This window comes from Anabrus simplex, chromosome 2 (assembly GCF_040414725.1).
Source record: "Anabrus simplex isolate iqAnaSimp1 chromosome 2, ASM4041472v1, whole genome shotgun sequence".
NCBI classification, from domain to species: domain Eukaryota; kingdom Metazoa; phylum Arthropoda; class Insecta; order Orthoptera; family Tettigoniidae; genus Anabrus; species Anabrus simplex.
This window is the reverse complement of record NC_090266.1, coordinates 4,382,955-4,395,834: the sequence shown is the minus strand read 5'-3', so window position 1 is coordinate 4,395,834 and position 12,880 is coordinate 4,382,955. Positions and strand designations below refer to the sequence as shown.

Here is a 12,880-nt window from a genome sequence, read left to right as displayed (position 1 = left end):
CCTCCATTCTTCTCTAAATAAAACGTGTTTATATTTTTCAGGCATGAGGTACTTAAATAATGGTGCGGTATTTTTCACACTTGTCAGCACCGACTTCCTTGGGAATGGATGATGACAACATTCTGCTGTAAATCTGATAACACTTCTCCTGTCTCATACATCTTACACACTAAATGTAAAATCCTCGCCATGCTTTTTTCTCCTAAGGCAGTGAGTTATTCGGAGTGAATGCCATCCATTCCAGGTGCCCTGTTACTATTTAGTTCTAAGCTCTGTCAAATTCTTAGCTCAGAATTGGGTCTCCCATTTCATCATCAACAACAGTCTATTCTTGTTCCTTTACCTTGATAGAATTGTCTGATATGCTCCTACGATTTTTCTGCCTTGTCTTCTTTCCCTAGAAGTGTCTTTTCCTTCTGAAATCTTAATGTTCATACACCTAGTTTTCTTTTCCGTGATTTTCCTGTATGCAGCACCTACCCTTCCTATGACCATACAACTTTCAAAATCCTTGCATTTCTCCTTCAGCAATTCTTCCTTACCCGTCCTGCACTTCTACCCACTTCATTCCTTAATCACCTGTATTCCTTTCTGCCCTCTTCATTTTTTGCATTATTCTCTTTTCGTAGTTCATCTGTCAGCTCCAATATCTCCTGAGTTATCCATTGATTCTAAGTTGATTTCTCCTTCTTCCTAATATTTCATCACCAGCCCTAGTGACCTCATTATTCACGACTCTCTCGTGTGTTTCCTTCAGCCTTTTAATTTAGTCCCTGTGCAACAATTTCCTTGAAACCGTCCATCACACTCTTTTTTCAATATTTAAAAATCCCATCTCCTTGCATTCCTTCCTTTCTCAAATTTCTTAAACTTCAGATGGCATTTTATTTATTTATTTATTTATTTATTTATTTATTTATTTCTGTGAAAGGAGGACAAATACTTAAGCTGGGATGAAATGTATAGTGGTCTGTCTTCAGAGAGCAGTCTGTATATCTGTATCAGTATGTGATACATCCGTCGTTTGTCAGGTTTTAGCCATGAAATAGTGTGATAGTATGGGGTAACATGTGTGTCATAACTCAGACTGTATATAAATCTAAGGCAACAATTAAGCGCTCGCTGAAGTTTCGAAGTCTGCTCTTTTGTTGCGTCTACCAGAATGACGTCACAGTAGTCGAGGACGGGAAGCACAAGCGTTTGTATTAGTTTGACTCTCACAATACAAGGTAAAATATCGCTGTTTCTTTTAACCGAATTAAGTATCGAAAATATTTTTTTACACACATTCTTAATATATTCAGACCAATTTAAAGTTTCGTTCATTGTCACTCCTAGATTTCTCACAGTCTGGCTGAATGGGATAACTCTACCATTCAGTATAACTGAAGGAATAGTTTTGTATCTTAGTGTGGCCAACAATTTTTGAGAGCCAATAATGATTGCTTGCGTCTTGGAGGGATTAAGGAGGAGGGAATTTTTCAAGGAGTAAGCGTTAAGTCGCTGAAGGTCAGCATTGATGCCTGCTATGGCATGCGGCAAATCAGAGGTCTTACAGTGACAGTAAATTTGTAAGTCGTCCGCAAAAAGATGGTAGCTACAATTCTTTAAATTAGAGGAAATGTCGTTTATATACAAAATAAAGAGCAATGGGCCTAAAACACTACCCTGCGGCGTGCCTTCCTTCCTGGTTCGCCAGTGAGAGGTTTGATTAAGGGTTATAATTCGTTGCGCGCGATTTTTGAGGTACGATGAAAAGAAATTAATAGTTCGTTGATCGAAGTAGTAAGATTGCATCTTGTTTAATAGAGTCTGGATGTTTATAGTGTCAAATGCGCTACTGAAATCGAGGAGAGTAAGTATTGTCACTAGTCTTTGGTCCATTGCGTGCCGTATGTCATCAGTCACTTTGAGCAGGGCAGTTGCTGTGCTGTGTCCCTTCTTGAAGCCAGATTGCAATGGGTCTAGGAGAGAATGGTTATTTAAGTATTCCAACACCTGCTCGTGAACCAGACGCTCGAGTGCTTTGGAAATCGCTGGTAAGATAGAAATTAGTCTGTAGTCGGATGGTAGGGAGGGGTCAGGTTTCTTAGGCACAGGGATAACATTAGCTAGTTTCCATAGTGAAGGAAAGGTTCCGTTTTTAAGGCAGTAGTTGAAAATGTGGGTAATAATTGGTAAAACAGCACCAATAATGTTGTGTAAGAAAGTTATAGGGATATCATCCACTCCTCTGGCTTTTGATTTGATAGAATACAACACTTTTTTAACTTTATTAGCAGTAACAGGGTGGAATGTGAAATGTTGTTTGTCAGGTAAAGGGTTCATAACGGGGTTGGGTACTGAGTTTGGGGAATTCAGTACATTAGGTGGTGTTCTTTCTTCAGTAAAAAACTCATTTAACTTATCGAGTGGTATGTCTGGCACATGGGGTTGTTGTCGAGGTTTCCCTATGCCTAAGGAACGAAGCGCGTTCCAAGCACTGCCAGAATTCATGTTTGCAGTCATGTTTTTCAAATATGTAAATTTACGGTTTCTAACGAACTGTTTAACTCTATTTCTAAGGACCCGATAATTTTCGAAGTCACTTTGGTCACGAGTTCGTTTAAAGCGTCGGTAAAGTGCATCGCGGTGGGCCATCATGTTTTTTATTTCACTATTTAGCCAGGGACAAGATGGGCGTGTAACTTTTATCTGTCACTTAGGGGCGTGTTTATCGTACAGAGTGATTACAAGGGAGTTGAACTTGTCTACTTTCGCGTCTATATCGTCCAATAGGAGTATGTCATTCCAGGGTAGATTGTAAGCGTCATGTCTTAACTCGTCCATATCCATGTCTTTTGTGTTTCTGGAAATAACATACTTAGGTTTATATTTTGGCATTCGGAGGGAGTAGGATAGGTAGATAAGGTCATGAGCTGAGATGGCTGGGACTGGAATCTGGCCGTGAGTTATGACTTTGTTTGGGTTATTTGTCACAATGTGGTCAATAAGCGTGTGTGTTTCGTAGTTTTCTGTGTAAGTATGATTAGTGGGCTCTAAACGGAGGATGGTCATATCACAGGAAGAAAACATGTCAATAAATTGTTTAGTTTCGTGCGTTTTAGTAAGCAGGTTAATGTTAAAGTCACCTACGGCAATAATATGCTCGTAGCTAGGCAGTAGGTCAAGTAAGCGAAATTCGAATTCAGTCATATTTGTTATTTTGGGCGGCTTGTATACAACAACTATAAGGAGTTTCTGTTGGTTAATAATGACTTCAACAAACATGAATTCTGGCCCTAGCTGTGCATTGTTAGATGATACACATATCACCCGGCTTTTTAAATCGTTTCTGCAGTACAAGGCCACCCCACCACCTCTTCTGCCATCGGATCTATCATGACGTAAGAGAGAATACCGGTCAAGTTGTACCATACCAGCGGGTATGCTCGGAGTAAGCCAGCTTTCGCTAATAGCAAAAATATGGATATTATTTTCCCTCATTATGGCTTGAATTTCGTCGAAGTGCGCTACCAAGGAGAGTGCGTTGACATGGCAACACTGTAAACAGTTGGTGGAGGGAGATAATGCCTGTTTGAGGAGCAAGCCGGTGGTGAGAGATGACGGGGTGAGAGGGGGAATATTGCCAAGGTCAGTGTCAGGTACAGAGCTCTGGATCAGCTGAATAACGGAATGTTAACGAAATAGTAGAACAGAAATAGCATGCAACTTACCTCGACATCCTGATAAATGTTTACACTGACTACCACTAACACACACACAGACACACACATAATACACTTACAAAAACACTTATGAATAACAAGCAGATGCACTATCGAGCTGTGCTGTTCCATTTTAATTGTCACAGTTATCTCGCAGAATTTTTATGTTATCCAGTTCCGCGACAGTGGTGATGGATCTTTTCGTCCCATTAGGCAGGTGAATTACGATGCGTCCGTCTTGGGTCCATACACGGGATGGCCCGAAGTGATCCCTAGCCAGGTTTAATATGCACTTTCGGGTTTTGGTGAGTGACTCTGTGATGAGTACCTTTGTGCCCTTCAGGAGCCTCTTCGCCTTCCACACTCGGTCACGTTCGTGGTAACGGGTAAATTTAACTATTATTGGGCGCCTGCCTGTAGATACCACGTCAGCTGCTGAGCGCTGAGGCTGCCCAATCCTGTGGCACCGGTCGAAGCTCTCCATTGTGAAGTCCAGGTTCAACTTCGTTCGGAAAGTTTCCCTTACTTTTCCGTAAATGTCCTCCCGCGGTTCCTCGGAGACTCCATGGATTAGGAGGCAGTTTCTACGCCTGTACTGTTCTCCTTCATCAATGAGTGCTTCTTGATGGTCGAGCTGCCGTGCTAACTTGCACAGCCCTTCTTTCAGCACGGCAAGTTCGGAGGAGATGGCGCCTCGGAAGTCTCGAAAATCCTGACTCAGCGAGTCTAGGGACTCTTCCCTGGGGTTGGCAGAGCTGGTTAACAACTGAAGGCGCGTCTCAAAGTCCTTCATCGTTGCTTCAAAAGCATTAATCCGCTTATTAACTTTCTGGACGGACATATCTGTTGTTATTTATGTGCAACTCGAACCACACTTTACAAGATCGCTTAGTACACACTTGCAGGACAAATATGCTACCAGTTATGCGGCTTCTGCGAGATATAGACAGAGCACTCCTACGCGTACGTTACAGTAGACGCCATGTTTTATGACCAACAAGTTGTAGTCAATGTCGAAGTGTGCACCTGGGAAATTTTTGCAATACAACACCTGATGTCTCTTCTCTGCCTAATCGTAATGAAGTCTATTTGATACCTTCCAGTGTCTGCAGAATTTTTCCCTTTGTACAGACGTCGTTTATGGTGTTTGAATTGAGTATTAGCAAAGAATAAATTGTGATTTGTGCAAACGTCAACCAACCGATTCCTTCTTTTATTCCTTTGTCTCAATCCGTATTTTCATACTGTATTACCTTCTCTTCTTTGGTCTACCACTACATTCCGGTCTCCCATCACTATTCGATTCTCGTCACCACTTGCATTTTGTATTAAATCTGCTATCTATTCGTATATTCTTCCGATTTCTTCATCTTCAGCTGAACTCTTAGGCATACAGACCTGCGCTATTGTGGATGGCATTAGCTTGGTGAACGTATACTGCTAATAATAATAAAAAATATTTTCTTCGTGCTGAATATATTTTGTTAAGAGTTCTTTCAGTAGGATTCTTGTTTAATTTGTTTCTTATTTCAAAAGTTTAAACACCTAAGCGAAGTTGGGATATCGGTAGAATGTGAAGGGAATGTCTGGGTTACCATATTCATTGTGCTCACCAAAAGATACTGGCTGATGTAAACGTCCATGTATCTGTAAATTTTACACATTATATATATATTAATGAAAATACGAGGAGAAGTATCAAAGTTATTATGCATTATTTATTTACAAACAAGGGAGATACTGAAAATAATCTATACAGAAACTTTAGGTTTGATTTTCAATACCTGAAGAGTGCTTTCAAATTCTCAGGTAATTCGGTACGCCCGGCATATCCTGGATTCATTGTGACGAATATTCCTACAGTGGGTGTGAGGTTGATCATATCACCCATGAAGTTGAACATTTTCTTCTCATCTCGAACAGCATCCTGCAATAAAAATACAAATAATTCTGGTTGTCGAGTGTTTGTAACATACGAACTGTTCATTGAGACACGCTCATGTCATAGAACAACGTAATACACTATCAAACACCTTCGAATCGACCAGAAATCCTAACCCATTCAGTTGTTACTACATTACAGAACTCGCTGTCGGGAGCCACTCACATTGCTGGTTCAGAATACTCACTCAATAAAGGAAGACTCTCAAAGAAACATTACCTTGCACTTACCAGAATCGACTTCACTTGCACAGCTACAACGGAAAGCACCTCCACAGTTATTCGATTAAATTCATCAAAGCATCCCCATGCACCAGTCTGCGCCAAACCCTTGTAGATGTTGCCACAGGACTGAAAATTGACAAGAATTGTTGTCACCGTTACTGTTGTGCTATGAACACATGGTTAATGCAGCACTGGGCGAGTTTAAGGGAGTAGGGATTGTTAACTCGAAGGTCATCGGGGATTTAAACGAGACTATAAAGTGCTTGCATCAGAAACTAAGAGTGAAATTCGTAAAACATAATAGGTGGGTAGGAGATACGGATCTGAAGTTAGACGTCCTTCCCTTCAACTGCACTGGTACCTTTCACTAGAAGGCTTACGGTGTTTGAGTCATCAGTTTGATGCAGCCTACCATGTAACCCAATCCTGCGCTTCACTTTCCGTAACTACTACATCATTTATCTGATCTAATCCACTTGGTCTAACCCATCTTCCTTACCTCCTATACTTCCCCCAAAAACCAAATGAACAAACCCTGGGTGTCTTAAGATGTGGCCTATAATTCTGTCCATTTTCCTCATCGAATTTTGCAAAACCGTTCTTTTCTCACCAATTAGATTCAGTATCCCTCCTTTCCTCGTACGCTTTTAACCCTCATAAACCCTCTATAACACCACATTTCACAAGCTTCTATTATCTTCCTTTCTTAGCTAGTTATCGTCCATATTCCACTTCCATGCAAGGCCACATTTCTGACGAGTCTTCAAAAACATTAACTAATTCATAATACAATGTTCTTAAGAGAGGCCGTCCTTGTTTGTCCCAGTCTGAATTTAATGTCTCCCATACTTACGCATTTTAGTTATTTGACAACCCAAGTAACAATATTCGCTTATTTCCTTTAAAACTTATTTTCCTAATCTAACATTTCTTGCATCACTTGACTTTGTTCCTCCGCACTCAATTACCAGTGTCTGGACTTACTTATTTTCATCTTGTACTCCTTCCCAAAACTCTGTCCATAGCATTCAGAAATTTCTCCATGTCTTCTGCAGAATCAAATAATATAACAATATCCTGGCTAAATTTCAGGATATCGATTTCCTCTCTCCGGATTGCGATTTCATTTCCAAATTCCTCCTTGATTTCCATTGAGGCCTGTTCCATATAAACATTGAAAAGTGTGTGTGTGTGGGGGGGGGCAAATTGAAGCCTTGCCCCACTCCTTTCTGAATTGCATTTTCTTTTCCAAATCCATCGATTTTTATCATTGCAGATTGATTTTGTACAGATTGTAGATCATTCTTCTCTCCCGGTATCTGATCAATCAATCAATCAATCAATCAATCAATCAATCAATCAATCAATCAATCAATCAATCAATCAATCAATCAATCAATCAATCAATCAATCAATCAATCAATCAATCAATCAATCAATCAATCAATCAATCAATCAATCAATCAATCAATCAATCAATCAATCAATCAATCAATACCGATCTGCATTTCGGGCAGTCGCCCAGGTGGCAGATTACTTATCTGTTGCTTTCCTACCTTTTCTTAATGATTTCGAAGAAATTGGAAATTTATTGAACATCTCCCTTGGTAAGTTATTCTTTGCTGGATTCAATTTTCTAGTAAGTTCCTTCAATTTCCCCTTACTTCAACAGCCATTTCTAACTGTATTTCTTTCCAGTCTGCACCTCATTCTTAGTCTCTTTATTTCTCTATTATAATAAGGTGGGTCTTTACCATTCCTTACCACACCCAAAGGTACAAACCTGTTTTCGCATTCCTCAACAATTTCTTCAAACCCAACCCAGAGTCTGTTTACATTTTTATTTACCGTCTTCCACCGATCATAGTTACTTTTTAGAAACTGCCTCATGCCTGCTTTATCAGCCATATGGTACTGCCTAACACTCCTACTTTTAAGACCTTCCTTTCTATCACATTTATTTTTAACTACCACATAAAGAGCTTCATGATCACTAACACCATCTATTACTTCAGTTTCCCTATAGAGCTCATCTGGTTTTATCAGCACGACATCCAGGATATACTTCCCTCTGGTTGGTTCTATCACTTTCTGAATCAGCTGTCCTTCCCATATTAACTTATTTGCCATTTGTTGGTCATGCTTCCTGTCGTTCGCATTTCCTTGCCAATTGACATCCGGCAAATTCAGATCTCCTGCTACAATCACATTTCTTTCCATGTCGTTTCCCACACAGCAGACTATCCTATCAAATAATTCCGAATCGGCGTCAGTGCTACCCTTTACCGATCTGTACACTCCAAATATATCAAGTTGCCTATTATCTTTAGAAATGAGCCTTACACCTAGAATTTCATGTGTCTCGTCTTTAACTTTTTCGTAGCTTACAAATTATTCTTTCACCGGAATGAACACTCCCCCTCCCTTCCCTTCCTATCCTATCTCTACGATACACACTCCAGTTCCGTGAGAAAATTTCTGCATCCATTATATCATTTCTCAGCCATGATTCAACTCCTATTACAATATCTGGTAAATATATATCTATTAAATTACTTAATTCTATTCCTTTCTTTACAATACTTCTACAGTTCAACACTAACAATTTTATGTCATCCCTACTTGATTTCCAGTTCCCTGTTCCCTTATCACCGCTCACTAGGCCATCCTGTTTCCCAGAATGTACCTCTCTATTACCCTTCCAAACAAATTTCCTAACTTACACGTAGCACTGCGGTTTAAATGAAGGCCATCTGAGCGCAGATCCCTATCTCCTACCCACCCATTTGGATCTAGAAATTTCACTGCCAGTTTCAAACATACCCACTCCATAGTCTCATTTAAATCCCGAATCACCCTAAAGTCAGTATCCCTTCTACACAGTATTCCACTAATAACAATCTCCGCTTTCTTAAACTTCAACCGTGCTGCATTTACCAGATCCCACACATCTCCAATTATGTTGGTACTTATATCAGCTTGCCTTACGTTGTTGGTACCAACGTGAAACACTACCACCTTCTCCTTCCCCTCCTCCCTCTCTTCTACTTTCCTCAACATCTGCCTCACCCTAATTCCTGGATAACACTCTACACTGGTACCCTTTCCTCCACACACTTTCTCCACGTGTCTAACGATGGAATCCCCCACGACCAGAGCCTCAACCCTACCCACCTCATTTGATCCCCTCCCCTCCTGGTCAGCCCTATCTTTCCTGATAGCTGCAGAAGCTACATCCTCCTCCCTTTTCTCCTTCCCATGATCCTGTTCCACCTGTCTTTTCCTATCCTCTACTCTACATTTTCCTTTCCTACCTTTTCCCTTCCTCCTACTTCCATAAATCTCAGAAACAGTTCCCTGTCCCTCACCTTCCCACTGTTGTTCTACCTGGAGTGACTCGTGCAGATTTCGCACAGACACCTGTGCTGAATTCTGATCCTGAATAGAGCCCTTAGCCTGCAATCTCCTTCCCCTTAGAACATTAGACCACCTGTCTTCTACAACTCCTCCCTTTCATTCCCCTCCCTCTTGTACACCTACTGTAACCTGTACATTGTTTGAGGGAGTCCTATCTTCCTTCCTGTCTTCTGTGAGAATCCTAATTATCTCCCTCAAACTTTCCAACTCCTTCCTCATACCCCTCAATGCGTCGCCACACCCACAGTAAGTACACGCGCGCTCCATAGCCATTCTTTACGGGGAGAAAATGGAAAATAAAAATAAAGTAACTTATTTGCAAAAAATAAATGAACGGAGGGATATATTTTCTGGGACAGTACACAACAATATAGTAATTAATATACGACTACACTACAATACTACTTAGTCGTGCTCTTTTTTTTTATCCTACAACCCCTGACAGGATAAAAACTGCTGTTAATTACTGAATATCGAAAGTACTGTAATAGCCTACACAAGAGCTACACAATTCTAAACTGCAATTAAGCCGATTCTAATTACAACAACAGTATTTTAGTAAGAGTTTCAACGGATACCTCTACTACACCAGTACTACACAAATATTTTACAATAATAAAATAATCACACTAAATTCTACTAGGATATTACTCGTATACTACTGTACAGTACACTACAGTAATTTTAAACTACTTTCAGACGTATCCTAATTACGATACCGGTAGCGTACCGTATATCACTAAACTAAGCACAACAGGAGTGAAATTAGCAAGAACTACTGTACTCAAAGATTACCAACGAAGCTAAATGCTTAGACAAATTATTATTAGTATTACGGTCTAATAGATACACCCAAAAATATAACACACGAATATAGCAGGCAAGATACGGCACTATCTAAATGTACCGTATCTTTACAACAATGTATCTACACTACACCACACTGCGTTTGTTTAAATGCTTAAGTATGGAAAGGATTGCCGTACACGAAGAAAAACACGAATATAACCTGCAAGATACTATCTAATATATTATACCTTATTTTCACTACAATTCTTCTGAAATATGGTTATGTGATTATTACAGCTGTTGGATTACTATTATTTTCCCTACTCCACGGGACGGAGAATAAATGTCTCCTTAATTAGGCCTACTGACAAATACGAGGTTGTCTACATTAATTTCTCAAATATTTCTATCAAAACTACTACTACTACTACTCCAGGGACTTGAACTGCAATTACTGGGATATACGAACTTTATTATTATTAGCTAACCGCTCATAAATACTGAAAGATCGAGGGAGCGAGATATAAATTACGGATACTTTAACTACCTACTCAGAAGTACAAATGAATATTATACAAGGTCAGCTGATTTTTATTTATATTTACTTGACTACACTACATCCTTTGTTCACGACTGTAGCCAACAATGCAATATTTGAATATGAGGAGCGACAATAATCAATAACAATACAACGACTGTTAACTATTACCGTGTAATCTCTTTAACTTCTATTTCAAATGGAAATTTACAGGCTTATCATGTTTTTTTATATAGTAAATTACTACCTTCGCGATAGTTTGAACGGTTATCTATACGAAATTCCGGAGAAGTTGCTGCAGAAGTTACGGTACTATTCCTTATGATAATCTGTCTTTGTAAGTATAACCAACGAACCTACAGATATTTACAAATATATTAAAAGTTAATATTATTTCCTAAACCTAAATTCGAAACAAGGTACACCTAGCTAGCCTACTTAACCTAGAAAACGTAATTTACTGAAGACCAACTGAATTACTTGTTACAAAATTGAAATAAATATCACTACTCCCAATTTCTACCAACAAGCACTAAACACCACTATATAAACAGCACTAAATGAATCAGATATACACAAAAATTTAGCTATTTCAATAGGTTTTCACTACTTTATCACTACAATATTGCAAGAGCTCTCTCAACAGCCAACCGTTCTCAAGCGCATCCAACAATGCATCCCCCAATCGCCTTCAGAATTCCAAATAGATTGGTCCAATCAATATTATCGAATGCCTTTTCTAGATCTCCGAACGCCATGTACATTGGTTTAGCCTTCTTAGTTCGGTCCTCTAAGATCAAGTTTAAGGTCAGAATTGCTTCAGGGGTTCTTACATTTCTTCTGAAGCCAACTTGATCTTTTCCAAACTCAGTTTCAATACTTCACTCCATTATTCTGTAAATAACACTTGTTAAAACTTTGCAGATTATAAAAACATGGTGTGGAAGGTTATCCACCTGCCAGCACCGGCTTCCTTTGGAATAGGAGTAACACATTCTGCCGAAAATCGGATGGCACTTCTCCTGTACCACACATCTTAGACACTAAATGGAATGAGCTCATCATGCTGGTTTCTTCTAACGCAGTCAGTAATTCCGAGGGCAGGTCATCAATTCCCGGTGCCTTGTTCCTAGTTATATCTCTCAAATGTATGTTGAATTATGACCTCATAATTGGGTATCTTCTTGTTCCAGAAGCGTATTATTTAATTCCTTACCTTGATACAACTCTTGGATATGTTCCTAACATATTTTTGCCACTGCCACCTGAGCTCCTAATATTTATACAGCTCATAATGTTTTCTCCAAAGGATTCGTTGGCTATTCTGTATGCAGCATAGGACCATACTCCCTTCAATATTCTTGCAGGTAGAACGAGCGAAGGAAGATAAGGAACAGGGAACTGTTGCTGAGATGTGTGAAAATAGGGGGAAGGGAAAAGGTAGGAAAGGGAAATGTAGATAGGGCTGACCAGGAAAGGAGGGGATCAAATGAGGTGGGTAGGGTTGAGGCTCTGGTCGTGAGGGATTCCATCGTTAGACATGTGGGGAAAGTGTGTGGAGGAAAGGGAACCAGGGTATAGTGTTATCCAGGAATTAGGTTGAGGCGGATGTTGAGGAAAGTAGAAGGAAGAGGGAAAGGAGAAGGTGGTGGTGTTTCACGTTGGTACTAACAATGTAAGGCAAGCAGATATAAGTACTAATATAGTTGGGGATGTTTGGGATCTGGTAAATGCAGCATGGATGAAGTTTAAAGAAGCGGGTATTATTATCAGTGGAATACTGTGTAGGAGGGATAATGACTGGAAGGTGATTGGGGATTTAAATGAGACTATGGAGTGGATATGTGGGAAACCGGGTGTGAGAATTCTACATAGTAATTGGTGGGTAGGAGACAGGGATCTGCGCCCAGATGGCCTGCACTTAAATCGCAGTAGTACATATAAGTTAGGAAACTTGTTGGAAGGGTTATTGGCAGGTACATTCAGGGAAACGGGGTGGCCAAGGGAGTGGTGTTAAGCAAACAGGGAACGGAAAATCAAGTAGGGATGGCATAAAAAGGTTAGTGCTCAACTGTAGAAGCATTGTAAACAAAGGAATCGAATTAAGTAATTTAATAGATATATGATAATAGATAATAGATATATGGTTCATGTTTGTGGGTTACTGTAGTCACGTCCTAGTTCGTGAACCATGGGCAACGGCTGAGTGGCCTAGTAAGTGGTCCTGAGAGTCGGGATACCAGTTGATATGGAATGGGAGTGG

The 12,880-nt window shown here is 39.9% G+C and overlaps 1 protein-coding gene across 1 annotated transcript in view; it reads right to left on the bottom strand.

Moving 5' to 3' along the window:
* LOC136863901 (dynein beta chain, ciliary-like) overlaps positions 1 to 12,880 on the bottom strand; it is a 5,220,903-nt gene that overhangs the window by 3,077,111 nt on the left and 2,130,912 nt on the right. Inside the window, exons 37-38 of the mRNA XM_068226514.1 lie at positions 5,880 to 5,999; positions 5,492 to 5,634 (exon numbers count right to left, since the gene is read on the bottom strand). Of these exons, the coding sequence (XP_068082615.1) occupies positions 5,492 to 5,634; positions 5,880 to 5,999 (263 nt within the window). The remainder of the gene's footprint in view (positions 1 to 5,491; positions 5,635 to 5,879; positions 6,000 to 12,880) is intronic.